Source organism: Microchirus variegatus (genome assembly GCF_963457635.1).
Source record: "Microchirus variegatus genome assembly, chromosome: 13".
NCBI classification, from domain to species: Eukaryota; Metazoa; Chordata; class Actinopteri; order Pleuronectiformes; family Soleidae; genus Microchirus; species Microchirus variegatus.
The window spans coordinates 20,599,570-20,616,871 of record NC_139814.1 but is presented as its reverse complement, the minus strand read 5'-3'; the positions used below and the strand labels follow the sequence as shown (position 1 = coordinate 20,616,871).

General features: G+C 43.2%; 1 protein-coding gene across 5 annotated transcripts in view; it reads left to right on the top strand.

The window, feature by feature from the left end:
* Positions 1-16,589, top strand: part of pleca (plectin a) — an 89,109-nt gene extending 72,520 nt beyond the window's left edge. For all 5 annotated transcript variants that reach the window (XM_083899728.1, XM_083899726.1, XM_083899727.1 and 2 more), the window contains 9 exons: positions 438-616; positions 704-842; positions 1,479-1,835; positions 2,011-2,094; positions 2,199-2,303; positions 2,909-3,007; positions 4,492-7,839; positions 8,019-14,902; positions 15,679-16,589. In XM_083899728.1, coding sequence (XP_083755854.1) covers positions 438-616; positions 704-842; positions 1,479-1,835; positions 2,011-2,094; positions 2,199-2,303; positions 2,909-3,007; positions 4,492-7,839; positions 8,019-14,213 — 10,506 coding nt within the window. In that variant the 3' untranslated portion in view covers positions 14,214-14,902; positions 15,679-16,589. The remainder of the gene's footprint in view (positions 1-437; positions 617-703; positions 843-1,478; positions 1,836-2,010; positions 2,095-2,198; positions 2,304-2,908; positions 3,008-4,491; positions 7,840-8,018; positions 14,903-15,678) is intronic.
* The last annotated feature ends 713 nt before the right edge of the window (positions 16,590-17,302 follow it).

The following is a 17,302-nucleotide window of genomic DNA, read 5'->3' as shown; positions in this document are numbered from 1 at the left end:
CCCTTTCCCAAGCACATCTGGGAACTACGGTGGCCTCCACACACCAGAAAGGATGTTCTTTTTCTTTTGTGTAGTAAGCTCTTGTTGTAAAATGTGAAACGTACACTTTTGGCTGCTTTAGCATAAGATGGCAGCCTTCTTACATGAAAAGCTACGAAAAACCAAATAATGTTTACTTTAAATTCAATATACACTAATACAAACATGATTGTGGGTAGTATGTTCAATTTCTGCCATTAACCCTCCTAAATGTCACACACTGGCCTTTTAATTTAAAGAATTTCAGTCCTCGATCTGTACCAAAATTCCACAGGTTATTCCTCAGACTTTACTCTGCCCAGACACAAAGTTTCATGAAAATCTATGAGGTACATTTCCAACTTTATGTATTTCATTGGCTAAAATATACCAAATTGTTTTTCTTTGTTTGATGACAGAAAGTGCAGACAGAGTTGGAGGGCCTGAAGAAAGACTTGAACTCCATCGCTGAGAAGTCAGAGGAAGTTCTCGTGTCGTCTCAACAGTCCAGCTCTGCCCCGATGCTGCGCTCCGAACTGGACCTCACGCTGAGGAAGATGGACCACGTCTACGGCCTGTCCTCTGTCTACCTGGACAAGTAAGGCTCTGCGAATCTTTCAGCCCCCCTCCTCTCTGAGCTGTGATTCTGTTTTTATTTTACACATCGTAAACCTGTCGCTTTCAGGCTGAAGACCATTGACGTGGTGATCAGAAACACCACAGATGCAGAGGACACGCTGAAGAACTACGAGACGCGTCTGCGCGACGTCAGTAAAGTGCCAGCTGATCAGAGGGAGGTGGAGCAGCATCGCAGGCAGCTCAAGGTGCTTCAGTCATATCTACATTTAACAGTAGATACTATAGTAAAAGCAAGGCTGGCTATATTTTATATAGGCACAATTGTGGCAACTAGCTCTTAAAACTTGTACTGCAATCCAAATTCCGAATATTGGAGAGCATTGTTACCCCTTCTCTACACTTGGTAATTCCAGAACATAAACATAAACATAATTCAAATCTTTATTTCAGTTTAACATGTTTTCTTCATCAATGATCATTTTATGACTCCATTTAATAAATGTCTGACATAAAGTTCCTTTTAAGCAGCTGTGTGTAACTTTTAAATATTTATATTTATATAAATAAATGTCTGTTAGATTCCAAAAATCAATCAAACAAATATTCCCTGAGTCAGGTCTGATAGTTTTGCTTGACTGAGCCAGTTTTCAAAGAAAGGATGCAGCAAAAACTTAATTGTTGCATTGTTTTTCTTCACAAAGTCCAAACAACAACAACAACAAAAAACAACCTGAAGTTGCACACTATCTTTAAATATGGGCAGGCAACATGTAATTGGCGTTGATATAAAACCTGTGGATTTTTGTAGTTTTTGTAACTCAACCATAAATCTCCACTGTATTCATATCATGTTAAAAAGTCTGTGTTCTTTTGTCTGACAGTCAATGCGCACCGAAGCCGAGGCCGATCAGTTGGTGTTTGACCGTCTGCAGGACGAGCTCCGGAGGGCGACGGCGGTCACTGACAAGATGACGAGGATCCACAGCGAGCGCGACGGCGAGCTGGAGCATTACCGTCAGCTGGTCAACAGCCTGCTGGAGCGCTGGCAGGCCGTGTTCGCCCAGGTCGACCTGAGGCAGCGGGAGCTCGACCTCCTCGGACGCCACATGAACTCGTACAACGACAGCTATGACTGGCTCATCCGATGGCTCACAGAGGCGAGACAGAGGCAGGAGAAGATCCAAGCCGTGCCCATCAGTGGCAGCAAGGCTCTCAAGGAGCAGCTGGCAGACGAGAAGGTGAGAGGAAACAGGCTGTGTGTAGAGGGAGAGAGTCATGCAGCCCCCCCTGGTGGTCACACTGAGAGTACCATCCTCTTTACTCTCAGACTGTTGTGATTATAGGTTAATGTGTTTATAAAAAAAACTTCCTTTTCATAGAAAGACATTTTAACATTTTTATTTATATTTTCAGAAACTTCTGGAAGAGATCGAGAAAAACAAGGACAAGATCGACAGTTGCCACAAGAACGCTAAAGATTACATCGATTCAGTCAAGGTTTGTTCCAGTATTTCAGCTTCACAAGGAATTTTACCTCCTTCTTCGACTTAATTTGTTTTTGACTCCTGTTTTATCCTATTCTTTTTTTAAATTTTATTTAGGATTACGAGTTCCAAGTTTTGACGTACAAAGCCCTTCAAGATCCAATAGCTTCTCCTCTAAAAAAACCTAAAATGGAGTGTGCTTCTGATAATATCATCCAGGAGGTAAGTTTCACAAACAGACAGGACAGAAGACTGTCAACTGTCTATGTTTATGCATAAATAGTAGTTGGACATTTGGAGAAATATGAGTAATTTGCTATAAGAATGACCCTTTTCCCATTTTTGTGTTTTAAAAATATAAAGAAAACAGGTGTTAGCCTACCCTAGTTTAGCTAACTTAGTTTCGCGTAGCTCAATAACAGGAAACAAGTAGAAAGTGCTACTTTAGGTTTATTACAAAGAAATTATTAATTAACCATTAATTAACCAATGTTGACATTTTAGACTGATACCAATGTTTAAAATAACAATTTAGCCTATAGTGATACCAGCTAGATAGATAGCAATGTCTTCTCTTAGCTAGCAATGGCTTCGTTTAGCTAACTTTAAGCTAACAGGTAGATAGATAGATAGATAGATAGATAGATAGATAGATAGATAGATAGATAGATAGATAGATAGATAGATAGATAGATAGATAGATAGAAGCAACATTGCTAGAAGTAAGAAAATTAAATCTTGTTAAAAGAATGATTTAAAAATTATGAAAACGTTGTTATTTTAATAATCATTGCGTTAAACAGTCTGTGCCACTGTGTTTCTTTCAGTATGTGACTCTGAGAACCCGCTACAGCGAGCTGATGACGCTCACCAACCAGTACATCAAATTCATCATAGATATGCAGCGCCGCCTGGAGGATGATGAGGTAACTACACACGCTGAAAAGTTAGAGCAGCAGTCACAAACAACTGTGTCCCTGCCTGTTACCTGATAAATATGAGGGAAATCATTTGTCATCAACTACTGTTGGCGCAGAAACAAAGTCTGATTCTGTGACTCATGATGAGCACATAAATGCAAACATCACATCCCCACTCAGACACACAGTATGTCTCTCATTATTCCACACAGTGTTTAAAATCCAGTCATGTCACATTGTGAAGTCTGACATGGAAATCAGCTCCACTGTCAGTCACATTTTCTCAGCTGCTTGTCCAAATCTTTTAATTTTGGCGTTTGCTTCTTCTTCATTTCCTCTTGAAATCACCAACATTTTGTGATTTGAAGGATCCAGTTTTTTGCCGTTACGTTCTTCCTCTTAACTTTCTATTGTGTTTGATCCTTTTTACCTGCTCGCCAGTGCTTTGTCATGACGAATATTAATCACACGCTTAAGAGATGAATTAACTTCCCAAAACACCAGGTATTTAACCAAAGACGCTCTCACTTCATATCATTCCGCTGTACAACAGATCCATGTCTGTCCTCAAGGGGAAGGTCCGGGATTTTTGAAAACCTTTATCAAACATCATATTGCAGATTTGCAGTATATATTATACATAGTAGGATAGTCAGTGAAGCAGTAGCTCTTTTTTGGGTTTCACTATCTCTGCTTCAAATAAAAAATACTCCAAATAAGAGCTCAATTAGAGATAAATAAGTGTTTTTAAACATTCTGAACTTTCCCTCACTGTCTCCTGTGCACACAGATAACCATTTGTGCAAAACAGTAGAACTCATCTCGTGATATTTGCCACATCTGTTTGCAGAATCACTGTTATTTGCTCTTGGATTACGTCCTGTCCAGGTTGACTTTGTGTTGTATGTTAACATGCTCTGTCATTATGCAGCTCTTTTCTTTTTGTTTTCTTGCTAACAGTTTTCTTGCTAACTTGCAAATATTGATATTGTCTGTGATCCAAATATCCAAGTTCTGTGCTATTTCTGGAATTCATCACGGCGCTTCTTACCTTTTGCATGCAGTTTATTATTTGCTCCCTGTTCACTTACTCAAAATAAAGCAGCTAGCTGGCGACCAAACTTACACTTATTACCTTAAATGTCAGATCCTGATTTAACGAATTATATCAGCCATTTCAGATACAGTTATGTAACTGATACATGAATATTTCTGCTGGAATAAAGCAGCTGCATCGCCATATTCGATTAAAAACTGCATGATATCAAAGTACAGTGTCATAAAGTGCTGTGATGTAAATTGTCATTCAACGTGTCGTACAATGAATAAATTGTTATGCCCCAGTACAGAATTCACTCCACATTTAAACAAGGGTGTAACATATCGTCATGTATTTACATTTTTATGTCACATGTTTTATGACTACTTTAATAGCAAAGATGTATTTTAAGTTGACATGTTCATAATTCTCTTTGCTTCAACTATTACAGAAAGCTTCTGAGAAACTCAAAGAGCAGGAGAGGAGAAGGATGGCAGAGATACAGGCCGAGTTAGATAAACAGAAGCAGTTGGCTGAAGCTCACGCCAAATCTGTGGCCAAAGCAGAACAAGAGGCTCAGGAGCTGAAGCTGAAGATGATGGAAGAGGCCACCAAGAGGCAAGACGTCGCAGTGGACGCAGAGAAACAGAAGCAAAACATTCAGCAAGAGCTGCAGCAACTCAAGAGCCTGTCCGACCAAGAGATCAAGTCCAAGAATCAGCAGCTGGAGGAGGCGCTGATCTGTCGTAGAAGGATCGAGGAAGAAATCCACATAATTAGGATCCAGTTAGAGACAACAATAAAGCAGAAGACGACATCAGAGGCTGAGCTACGGAAGCTCGGAGACAAAGCTGCCGAGGCTGAGACGCTCAGGAAAACCGCTCAGGATGAAGCAGAAAGGCTTCGTAAGCAGGTAAATGAGGAGAATCAGAAGAAGAAGGATGCAGAAGATGAGCTGAAACGTAAGTCTGACGCTGAAAAAGAGGCAGCCAGGCAGAAGCAGAGAGCACTGGATGATCTGCAGAGATTCAAAATGCAAGCCGAGGAGGCGGAGAGACGTATGAGACAGGCTGAGGAGGAACAACTGAGGCAGATAAAGGTAGTCGAGGAGGTGGCGCAGAAGACGGCTGCCGCACATTTGCAAACCAAATCCATGTCCTTTAATGAAAAGGCAACGCAACTCGAGGAATCGCTGAAGAAAGAGCAAGGTACCGTCCTCAAGTTGCAGGAGGAAGCTGATAAACTCAGGAAGCAACAGGAGGAAGCAAACAAAGCAAGGGAACAAGCGGAGAAAGAGCTTGAAACATGGAGACAGAAAGCCAATGAGGCTCTTCGCTTGAGGCTACAGGCGGAGGAGGAAGCCCAAAAGAAGAGCCAGGCTCAAGAGGATGCAGAGAAGCAGAAGCTTGAGGCAGAGCGAGATGCCAAGAAAAGGGCTAAAGCAGAAGACGCTGCACTCAAACAGAAGGAGAATGCAGAGAAAGAGTTGGAAAAACAGAGGAAATTTGCAGAACAAATAGCTCAGCAAAAGTTGTCCGCGGAACAAGAGTGCATTCGTTTGAAGGCTGACTTTGAACATGCCAAACAACAGAGGGTCCTGTTGGATAACGAGCTCCAGCGTCTTAAAAATGAGGTGAACGCTGCTGAATACCAAAGGAAACAACTGGAAGATGAGCTGGCTAAAGTCAGAGCTGAAATGGACGGGCTTCTCCAGATGAAGATCAAAGCGGAGAAGGTGACGCTGGTGACCTCAGAAAAGAGCAAGCAGCTTCTCGAATCTGAAGCGTCGAAAATGAAACAACTTGCAGACGAAGCAGCCAGAATGAGGTCCGTGGCAGAAGAGGCAAAGAAGCAGAGGCAGATCGCAGAGGATGAGGCCGCGCGGCAAAGAGCAGAGGCTGAAAAGATACTCAAAGAAAAACTGTCTGCCATCAACGAGGCAACTCGTCTGAAGACTGAAGCAGAGATGGCTCTGAAAGCTAAAGAGGCGGAGAACGAAAGACTCAAAAGACAAGCAGAGGAGGAAGCTTATCAGAGGAAGATGCTGGAGGATCAAGCTGCTCAGCACAAACAAGACATCGAGGAGAAAATCACACACCTGCAGAGCACATCTGTGTCTGAGTTAGAGCGACAAAAAACTATCGTGGAAGAAACTGTGAGGCAGAAGAGGCTGGTTGAAGAAGAAATCCACATCATTAAGATCAGCTTTGAGAGAGCATCAAGAGAGAAGTCAGACTTAGAGTCGGACCTGAAGAAATTGAAGGACGTTGCAGATGAGACGGAGAAGAGCAAACGCAAAGCCGAGGAGGAGGCAGAGAAGCTGAAAAAGCTTGCTGCCGAGGAGGAGCGCAAAAGGAAAGAAGCTGAGGAGAAGGTGAAACGGATTACTGCAGCCGAGGAAGAGGCAGCAAGACAATGCAAAGTTGCTCAGGAAGAAGTTGAACGTCTTAAACAGAAAGCTGCTGAAGCCAATAAACAGAAAGACAAGGCTGAGAAAGAGGCCGAGAAGCAGGCCATTCTGGCCAAAGACGCAGCACAGAAAAGCACGACTGCAGAGCAGAAAGCTCAAGATGTTCTCAGCAAGAATAAAGAAGACATCCTTGCTCAGGAAAAGCTGAAAGATGAGTATGAAAATGCCAAGAAACTTGCACAAGCAGCTGAGAAAGCCAAAGAGAAAGCAGAGAAAGAGGCGGCCTTGCTCCGTCAAAAAGCCGAGGAGGCTGAAAAACAGAAAAAAGCAGCAGAGAATGAAGCAGCTAAACAGGCCAAAGCTCAAAAGGAAACAGAGAAGCTGAGGAAAGAAGCTGAGGATGAGGCTGCCAAGAGAGCGGCAGCCGAGGCAGCTGCTCTAAAGCAGAAGCAACAGGCTGACGCGGAGATGGCCAAGCACAAAAAAGAGGCAGAGCAAGCACTCAAGCAGAAGTCTCAGGTTGAAAAGGAACTTAAAATGGTTAAATTGCAACTGGATGAGACTGATAAGCAGAAAGCAGTGTTGGACGAGGAGCTTCAGAGAGTCAAAGGTGAAGTGAATGACGCTGTCAAACAGAAGGCTCAAGTGGAGGACGAACTGTCCAGAGTTAGGATCCAGATGGAAGAGCTCCTGAAACTCAAGCTCAGAATTGAGGAGGAAAACCGTCGCCTGATGAAGAAAGATAAAGACAGTTCTCAGAAGTTACTCGCAGAGGAAGCAGAGAAAATGAAGAGCTTGGCAGAGGAAGCTGCTAGACTTAGTGTGGAGGCTGAAGAAGCAGCCAGACAGAGGCAGACTGCAGAGGCTGACCTGGCCGAGCAGCGGGCACTCGCAGAAAAAATACTTAAGGAGAAAATGCAGGCCATCCAGGAGGCTACCAAACTGAAAGCAGAGGCAGAGGAACTCCAGAAACAAAAGAACCAGGCACAAGAAAAGGCTAAAAAACTACAGGAGGATAAGCAACAGATCCAGCAACGTCTTGACAAGGAGACACAGGGCTTCCAAAAATCACTGGAGGTCGAGCGAAAGAGACAGCTTGAAGTTTCAGCTGAGGCAGAGAAACTGAAATTGAGGGTCAAGGAGCTCAGTGATGCTCAGGCCAAAGCTGAAGAAGAGGCGAAGAAGTTCAAGAAACAAGCAGATGAAGCAAAAGCTCAGCTTCAAGTGACAGAAAAGCACACGACAGAAACCGTGGTGCACAAGTTGGAGACGCAGAGGCTTCAGAGCACCAGAGAGGCTGACGACCTGAAGAAAGCCATCGCAGACCTGGAAAAGGAGCGAGAGAAGCTGAAAAAGGAGGCAGAGAAGCTTCAGAAAAAATCTCAAGAGGTATTATCACACAAAGTTACCATTTATTTAACATGTTATAGGAGAAAATTATAGACAACACATGTAACATTACATTTAAAATGCAGTTCTTTACAATTGTTTGCTGTTTCTAAAGTTGCTGCAATTATTTGAGTAACTGTAAAGTTTTAACAAAAATGTTCTTCTTTTCTTCTGAACAGATGGCAAATGCCCAACAAGAACAAATAGAGCAGCAAAAGGTCAAACTTCAGCAGTCTTTCCTCACAGAAAAAGAAGTGTTGTTGAAAAGAGAGAAGGCAGTTGAAGATGAGAAGAAGAGGTTTGAGAGGCAGCTCGAGGATGAAATGAACAAGGCCAAAGCCCTGAAAGATGAACAAGAACGTCAGAGGAAGTTATCGGAGGAGGAGAAGAAGAAACTTCAGGCAATCATGGACGAGGCTGTGAAGAAACAAAAGGAGGCCGAAGACGATATGAAAAACAAGCAGAAAGAAATGGAAGTGCTGGAAAAGAAAAGACTTGAGCAAGAAAAACTTCTGGGAGAAGAAAACAAAAAGCTCAGAGAGAAACTTCAGAACCTCGAGGTTTCCTCCAAACAGAGTGCATCGCAAACAAAGGAAATTGAAGTCCAGACTGATAAAGTTCCTCAGGAGCAATTAGTAGCCATGACAGTGGCAGGGACATCGAAGAGTGTGTTCAATGGTTCAGTTGAAGTGGATGGAGTTAAGAAAGACGGAAAATCACCTCACTTATTCGAGGGAATCAGAGAGAACGTTCCGGCTGAAAGGCTCCATGATATTGGAGTCATAACCAAGAAGGAGCTTGACAAACTGAAAAAGGGCAAAGTGTCTGTGCAAGACCTCGGAAAGACTGACAAAGTTAAATCATGTCTTAAGGGTCAGAACACTATTGGAGGTGTCCTGACACCTTCCAAAGAGAAAATGAGTGTCTATCAGGCCATGACGGAGAACAAAATTAGCCCAAGCGCTGCTATGATGCTCCTGGAAGCTCAAGCAGCTTCTGGTTACATTGTGGATCCGGTGAAAGATAAACTCCTCTCTGTAGATGAGGCTGTTAAGGATGAGGTGATTGGCCCTGAGCTCCATGACAAGATGCTTTCTGCAGAGAGAGCAGCTACTGGCTTCAAAGATCCCTATACCGGAGACAAAATCTCGCTCTTCGAAGCCATGAAGAAGGGACTGATTGAGAAGGAGCAGGCCACCAAATTCTTAGATGTGCAGCTTGCAACTGGTGGCATCATTGACCCGATCAACAGCCACAGAGTACCCCTGCAGACTGCCTACAAGCAAGGTCAATTTGACGAAGACATGAACAAGAAACTCACTGATCCCAGCGATGATTGCAAGTTATTCATTGACCCCAGCACTAAGGAGCAACTGACTTACAAACAGTTACTGGACAAATGCACCAAAGATGCAGAGACAGGCCTGCTGATATTACCAGTGTCGGATAAAGCTGCTCAAAGTGAAAAATACACAGATGTGGAGACTAAAGAAGTGCTGAGTAAGTCGAACGTTGCTGTGCCTTTTGGAAGATTCAAGGGAAGAACGATCACCATTTGGGAAATCATCAATTCTGAGTATTTCACTGAAGAGCAAAGGCGAGAACTAATTCGCCAGTACAAGACAGGCAAGATCACTGTGGAGAAGATTATCAAAATTGTCATCACTGTCGTGGAAGACAAGGAGAAGAATAATGCAAATGCCTTCAATGGTTTGAGGGCTTCAGTCTCTGCCAACGAATTGTTAGAGTCCAAGGTGATAAACAAAGACTTGTTCAACAAGTTGAGTAATGGTAAGATAACAGTTAAAGAGATCTCAGAGATGGAGCCTGTCAAGAAAGCACTGCAGGGAACACCAAGCATTGCTGGACTATTGAATGAACCAACAAAGGAGAAAATGTCTTTCTATCAAGCGATGAAGAAAGAATTGCTATCACCTGAAACTGCACTGAACCTCCTTGAAGCTCAAGCAGCAACTGGGTTTGTAATCGATCCCGTCAAAAATGAGAAAGTCCCTGTTGATGAAGCTGTTAAGTCTGGACTTGTAGGCCCAGAAGTGCATGAACGACTTCTGTCCGCAGAGAGAGCTGTCAGTGGCTACAAAGATCCATATACAGGAAAGAAGGTGTCTCTGTTTGAAGCAATGAACAAAGGCCTTATTACAAAAGACCATGGCATTCGTTTGCTTGAGGCACAACTCTCAACAGGTGGAATTATTGACCCTGTTAAGAGTTATCGTATCCCACACGAAGTTGCCTACAAGCGTGGATATTTTGATGAGAAGAACTCCAAGACCCTGAACAAGAGCACTGGTGAAACAAAGGTCTTTTATGATCCTAACTCACAAGAGGATGTAACCTATGCAGACCTCATGAAAAAATGTGTCACAGACAAAGACACTGACCTCCCATTGCTCCCTCTCTCAAAGGAAGCTGCAAAGGCAAAGGATGAAAAACAGATCACGGAGGCTAAGACTCAAGAGGACTTCAATCAAACCAAAATGGAACTGGAGTGTGGCCCTTTCAAAGGAAGGAAGGTCACAATTTGGGAAATCATAAACTCGACATACATCACTGAGGAGCAAAGAATACAGCTTATTCGACAGTACAGAATGGGGCAGGTGACAATCGAAAGATTGATAACGATTGTAGTAACGATGGTTGAGGAGAAGGAAGACAAAGCAAAAGAAGCCATCTGCTTTGAAGGCCTTAGGGCGCCAGTCCCTGCCAACTCATTGCTTGATTCCAACATCATTGACAAGGCTACATTTGATCAACTCCAACAGGGCAAAAAGACACCAAAGGAAATCGGTGAAACTGATAAGGTCAGGAAGTACTTACAGGGCACGGACTGCATTGGTGGTATCACTATGGAAGATTCAAATGAGAGGTTGAGCATTTATCAAGCAATGAAAAGTAATATTTTACAGCACAGCACAGGGCTGGCATTGCTGGAGGCTCAAGCTGCAACTGGTTTCATAACTGATCCAGTCAAAAATATGAAATACTCTGTGGATGATGCTGTGAAAGATGGAGTTGTTGGCCCAGAACTTCATGAGAAGCTTCTCTCAGCTGAAAAAGCAGTGACAGGATACAAAGATCCATATACAGGCAACAAGATTTCTCTATTCCAAGCCATGAAGAAAGAGCTTATACTAAGAGAGCATGCCATTCCTCTCCTGGAGGCTCAGTTAAATACAGGAGGCATCATTGATCCAGTCAGCAGCCATCGTGTTCCCAATGATGTGGCCATTCAGCGTGGCTATTTCAGCAAACAAATGGTCAAGTCTTTCAATGAACCCTCAGGTGACATTAAAGGATTCTCTGATCCCAACACCAATGAGAGTGTGACCTACAAGCAGTTGCTGGAGAAATGCGCCAGAGATCCCACCTCTGGTCTGTGCTACCTGCCACTGACTAAAGTCGAGGCCCCTGCTCCTGTTGAGAAATCCTATCAGTGCACAGAGGAGCAAGCCCAAACGGAGCTAGCCAACACTCAAATTGAGATACCACACAAGAGTTTTGCAGGCAAGAGTATGTCCATCTGGGAAGTCATGAACTCAAATATGCTTCCAGAAAAGGAGAGGCAGCGTCTCATGGAACAGTTTCGCCTGGGACAAATCACAAAGGACAGAATGCTCATCATCATCATTGAAATCATTGAACAAAGAGAGATCCTCGCAGATCAGAGCATGTCCTGTGATGTCATCAGAAGAAGAATTTCTATTGAAGAGCTGTACAGTGCTCGAATCATTGACTTGCACACGTACAACCTCCTGAAACAAGAAAAGATGTCCATTCGCGAGGTCATGGAAATGACATCAGTAAAACAGTACCTCTTTGGCACTGGTACTATTGCTGGAATTATGTCAGACAGTCCACCAAAGATCAGCATTTACCAGGCTATGAAGAGCGGGAAGATTAACCCTGAAATTGCTTTGAAACTCCTGGAGGCTCAAGCAGCCACAGGATTCATGATCGATCCGGTTAAAGATGAGCTTCTAACAGTTGATGAAGCTGTTCGTAAAGGACTTGTGGGCCCTGAACTTCACGACAAACTTCTCTCTGCTGAGAGAGCTGTCACAGGCTATAAGGATCCCTACAGTGGGAAGGTGATTTCTCTCTTCCAGGCTATGAAAAAAGACCTGATTCCTGAGGATTATGCATTGAGGCTTTTGGAGGCTCAGAATGCCACTGGTGGATTAACAGATCCTGAATACTACTTCCGCCTCCCCTCAGACGTAGCTATGCAGCGCGGATACATCAATAAAGAGACACTTGACAGAATATCTGAGCCTTCTGGTGACGTTCAAGGATACACTGATCCAACTACAGATGAGAAACAGTCCTATGCCCAGCTACTGAAAAGAAGCAGAGTTGATAAAGAAAGTGGTATGAGACTGCTTTCACTGGCAGACAGAAGACTTCTCTTCAAGGGTCTCAGAAAGCAGATTACTGTGGATGAGCTGCTTCGTTCACAGATTATTGACCAAAAGACCTACAATGACCTCACTGAGGGCATCACGACGGTGGAGGAAGTCAGCAGAGACGTGAAGAAATACCTTGAGGGAACCAGTTGCATTGCTGGTGTGTATGTAGAATCTACCAAAGATCGTTTGTCCATTTATCAGGCCATGAAGAAGAACATGATCAGACCAGGCACCGCCTTTGAACTCCTTGAGGCTCAAGCCGCCACAGGATATGTCATTGATCCCATCAAGAACCTTAAACTCAATGTCATAGATGCCGTGAAAATGAATGTCGTTGGCCCAGAGTTTAAAGAAAAACTCATCTCAGCTGAACGAGCTGTCACAGGCTACAAGGACCCGTATTCTGGCAAGATCATCTCACTATTCCAGGCAATGAAAAAGGGCCTCATTCTCAAAGACCATGGCATTCGTCTGCTAGAAGCTCAGATTGCTACTGGTGGAATCATTGATCCACAGGAGAGCCATCGATTGCCGGTTGAAACCGCTTATGAACGTGGCTTATTTGATGAGGAAATGAATGAAATCCTCACTGACCCATCTGATGACACAAAGGGCTTCTTTGACCCCAACACAGAGGAGAATCTTACCTACCTACAGCTGATGGAGAGATGTATGACTGACCCAGAAACAGGCCTCGCTCTTCTGCTGTTGAAAGAAAAGAAGCGCGAGAGGAAGACGTCCTCCAAGTCTTCTGTGCGTAAACGTAGGGTCGTCATTGTTGATCCGGAGACCGGTAAAGAAATGTCAGTGTATGAGGCGTATCAGAAAGGGCTCATTGACCACCAGACATATCTAGAGCTCTCAGAACAAGAGTGTGAATGGGAAGAAATCACCAGCACCTCATCCGACGGAGTTGTGAAGTCCATGATCATTGACAGGCGGTCAGGTCGCCAGTATGACATTGATGATGCAATCTCGCGGGGTCTGATTGACAAGTCGGCGCTAGATCAGTACCGAGCAGGAAGTCTGTCCATCACAGAGTTTGCAGACATGCTGTCCGGAAACATGAGTGGAAGTAGATCGCGGTCCTCCTCCTTTGGCTCGTCTTCCTCCTACACCATGAGCCCGGTGCCGTCCATAAAAACACCAGCAACCGTATGGAACGATCCGACAGAGGAGACTGGCCCTGTCGCTGGAATCTTAGACACAGAAACACTGGAGAAGGTGACCGTCACAGAGGCTATTCACAGGAACCTTGTAGACAACATAACCGGTCAGAGGTTGCTGGAAGCTCAGGCCTGCACTGGAGGCATCCTCGACCCAAATACTGGAGAGAAGTTCTCTGTTGCCGATGCAATGAACAAAGGGCTTGTGGATAAGATTATGGTGGACCGCATCAATCTAGCCCAGAAGGCTTACAATGGATTTGAAGATCCGAGAACAAAAACAAAAATGTCTGCTGCCCAAGCTCTTAAGAAAGGCTGGCTCTACTATGAAGCTGGACAGCGATTCCTGGAGGTCCAGTATCTCACTGGTGGTCTGATTGATCCAGATGCCACAGGCAGAGTCTCTGTAGATGAGGCTGTGAAGAAAGGCACCTTAGATGCACGTACTGCACAGAAGTTACGAGATGTTAGTGCTTACTCAAAATACCTCACATGCCCCAAAACCAAGCTGAAGATCTCCTACAAGGACGCGATGGAAAGAAGCATGATCGAGGAAGGGACTGGTCTGAGACTACTTGAAGCATCGTCCCAGTCTAGTAAAGGCCTTTATAGTCCCTATAGCATCAGTGGGTCTGGTTCAGGTGCTGGGTCGCGGTCTGGTTCAAGAAGCGGATCCAGGTCAGGCTCCAGGAGAGGCAGCTTTGATGCCACAGGATCGAGTTTCACCACCACCTTCTCCTCTTCCACCTACACTTCACCCAGCTACGGCCGTCGATACTGATGAGCCCAGGAACGCCAAGGAATGATAATCTAAGGAAACGAAACACTATAAACCACAGTTCTCACCAGATGCCTAAATCTCAGTGGAATAAAGACTGCCTTTATTCTGCTCTGCATGTGGTAGTTACACAATACATTTTATATATCAGTTACATTGTTTTTTGTATATTTTACATTTTGCTTTTAGCTATCACATAAACTGTTGATAACCAAACTGTAAGCACTTAAGAGTATGTAACAGCAGCATCATTTTAGTGTACATTTTACTATCCTACCCATTCATTTTTCCACAAACGTACATTTATTTCCCCAAATTGGTTGTACAATTTAACACATCTTCTGGACACGCTTTTAAAGATAAAGATAAAAATCCACTCTGCAGAGCAGAATAAGGAGTCTTGTCTCCTGACGATGAACCACACTACAGAGAGTGTCTGCTTTAAGAAGGCCAAGCTTCAAGATCTTTCCTCTTCTGGGCTCCACTGCCTCGTCTAATCTGAAAAATAACTGAACTCCCAAACCCTGGAGCTGCAGCAACATGCTAACCTTTGTCAAATAAACTCCCAAAGAACAACTGAATATGTAGCCTCGTCTGACCATTAACACCATCTGACTGAGTTTCTGGACTGGAATATGAACATCCAACATCAAGACAAACACAAGTCCCAGCAATATTGGACATTTTAAAAGGTACGTGACCGTGGGCCACAACACACACTTTTATTTTGAAATTCTGTGAAGTATTGTCATTGCAATATCATGATATAGCGTTAAGCCTACAGAGGCCAGCCCTACTCAACAGTTGTGCCTTTTCCCCAAACAGTTGGACACTTTTTGTCGGCATTTATTGTTGTGGTATAAACTTCAAGGCGCCATATGTAAGAATGTGGCCAAAAACGGTTACTACACTCAAATTCAAAATACAGAGGTCTTTTAGGTTTCGTTTTCTGACGTAACTGGCAACCCGTGGTTGCTCGGCAGCTGAGACTCTACTGACTGCAGTGATTGGTAGACGGCGGTAGGTGGCGCCACTAATATAATAATACACCAATATTTTGACTGTACTGTTGTTGTTGGTGAGTTCAGTTTGTTATATGAACATTATTCCTGAGTCTCTGTGACATATTAGGAGTATTATATGGCCAGTTGCTTTAGATTTATTACATAATGCACCTTTAAGTTGCACGGGTGACGTTCTCCATCCAGTCATAATGTAAACAGTAAACCTGGAGTTTTCAGTGACATAAAAACTCAATTTACATGTCGACAGAAGAAGAAAACAAGCTCAGTTTTTAAAGATACTCGGCTACGTTTAGAAAAGGCCGTGTCCTCCTGACCAGATAAGGTCGTCTGAGTTTCAGACCCCTGTTTTAATCCACTCACACTTTAGTTGTTATTCCTTTGCTTTTGTGTTTGTGACATTAATTTTGATACTAATCATAATGTTTCTTGTTTTTCTGTTCCAGGTTCTTTGTCTTCACGGATCATCTCGTCTCCGGCTCTTCTCGGACGTCTTCCGGCACTGACCTGCTGTCGTCGGCCATTTTTATGCAACAGTACACTTACACTCACACTTAACTCTTCCAGTAGATTATGTTAAATAAACGTGGACCATATTCTGAAACCCGCATCTAACCCGTGAACACATTTAAAGGCCTAATCCGTGCTTTGTAAGTGCCTGCAAAATACCGCCTGCCGCGTCGCGGCACGGTATGAGATGGTGCAGTGGTTTTCACTGCAGACTGACTTATGCATGACTGAAGGAGCAATGCTACTTATAACTGTACTTTAACTGTTATCAGGTAATCCTTTTTACATCACTACGTCACAATCTAACTCCAAAAGAAAAAGACTAACAGTTCATTTCAGTGGTTTTTGAATGTGTAATAGGTAAAAATCTGCTTTTATTTGACTAGTTTTCCTTTCACACACAGGTAACACGTACGTACTGTATATTGATGATTATGTCGAGCACTGTTGCTTCAAAAAAAAAAAAAAAAGCCATGAATTTGAACGTTTCTTTGAGAAAGATCTTAAAGCTTTTGCCGCCAGACCCAGTATTTCTATTTTCCCGCCACACGTACTTTGTTTTGGTTTGAAATGTAAAGCGACGGCGGAATCCTCCAGTATATGGCTTTTATTTTCGTACTCCGCTTTGCATGTTTTACTAACATTTAAAAGGTGCAAAACTGAAATAGTTGTACTCACTAAAGCGTTTATTTTATCGTTTCAAAAAGAGAGAAAAAAAAGGTTTGAAGGATGTATTTTACTGATGGGGGTCGTCAAGCCTTGTTCAAAATGGTGTATTTATATTCAAATGGTGACAAGGAATTTTATTGTAACGCCTTTACGCTGTGTAAATAAACATGGAAATGATTTTGGCTCTGTGGAGTGTCTTCACTGAGCTCTCAGCGTTTGTCCACATTAAGATATTCAGTATGTTTCATAGAAGTTAAAGCATAACTGTGTTAAAAACACCAAACATTCTTTTATATATATACGTATTATTTATAACATTATAATTAGTATTATACAGCACATAGACAAGTGTAGTGACAGTTTTAAATTCAGTGTGGTTCATAGTCATATTTAAGTGTTTATTACAGACGAGCATGTTTTTTTTTTTATAGATTCTCACACAGGTGGTGAAGTAGTTTTTATTTTACTTTTATTAATATTAAAAAAAAAAAAAAAAAAAAAGAGTTAATGACGTCATTAATGTCTGTGTGGGAACGAGCTGCTGATTGGTCAAGAAAAATCTTCCCACGTGTGAGAAAGTTAGAAAAGATACAAAGTTAATGATGAAGTCTGCACCTGCTCTGACACACACACACACACACACGCACACACACAGACACACACACACACACACACACACACACACACACACACACACAATATATATATCCCCACACACAGCTGCACTCACAGTCTGCCTGAAGATTTAACAGTTATTAGCCGTTAGTTATTGGCGGTGCCTTTGCTCCTCATGTCTGTGTCGAAGCTCCGCCGGCAGCTGAAATGCTCCCGCTGCCGTAACCACGGCCTCATCGTCCCGCAGAAGGGTCACGTCCGCCTCTGTCCCTTCTC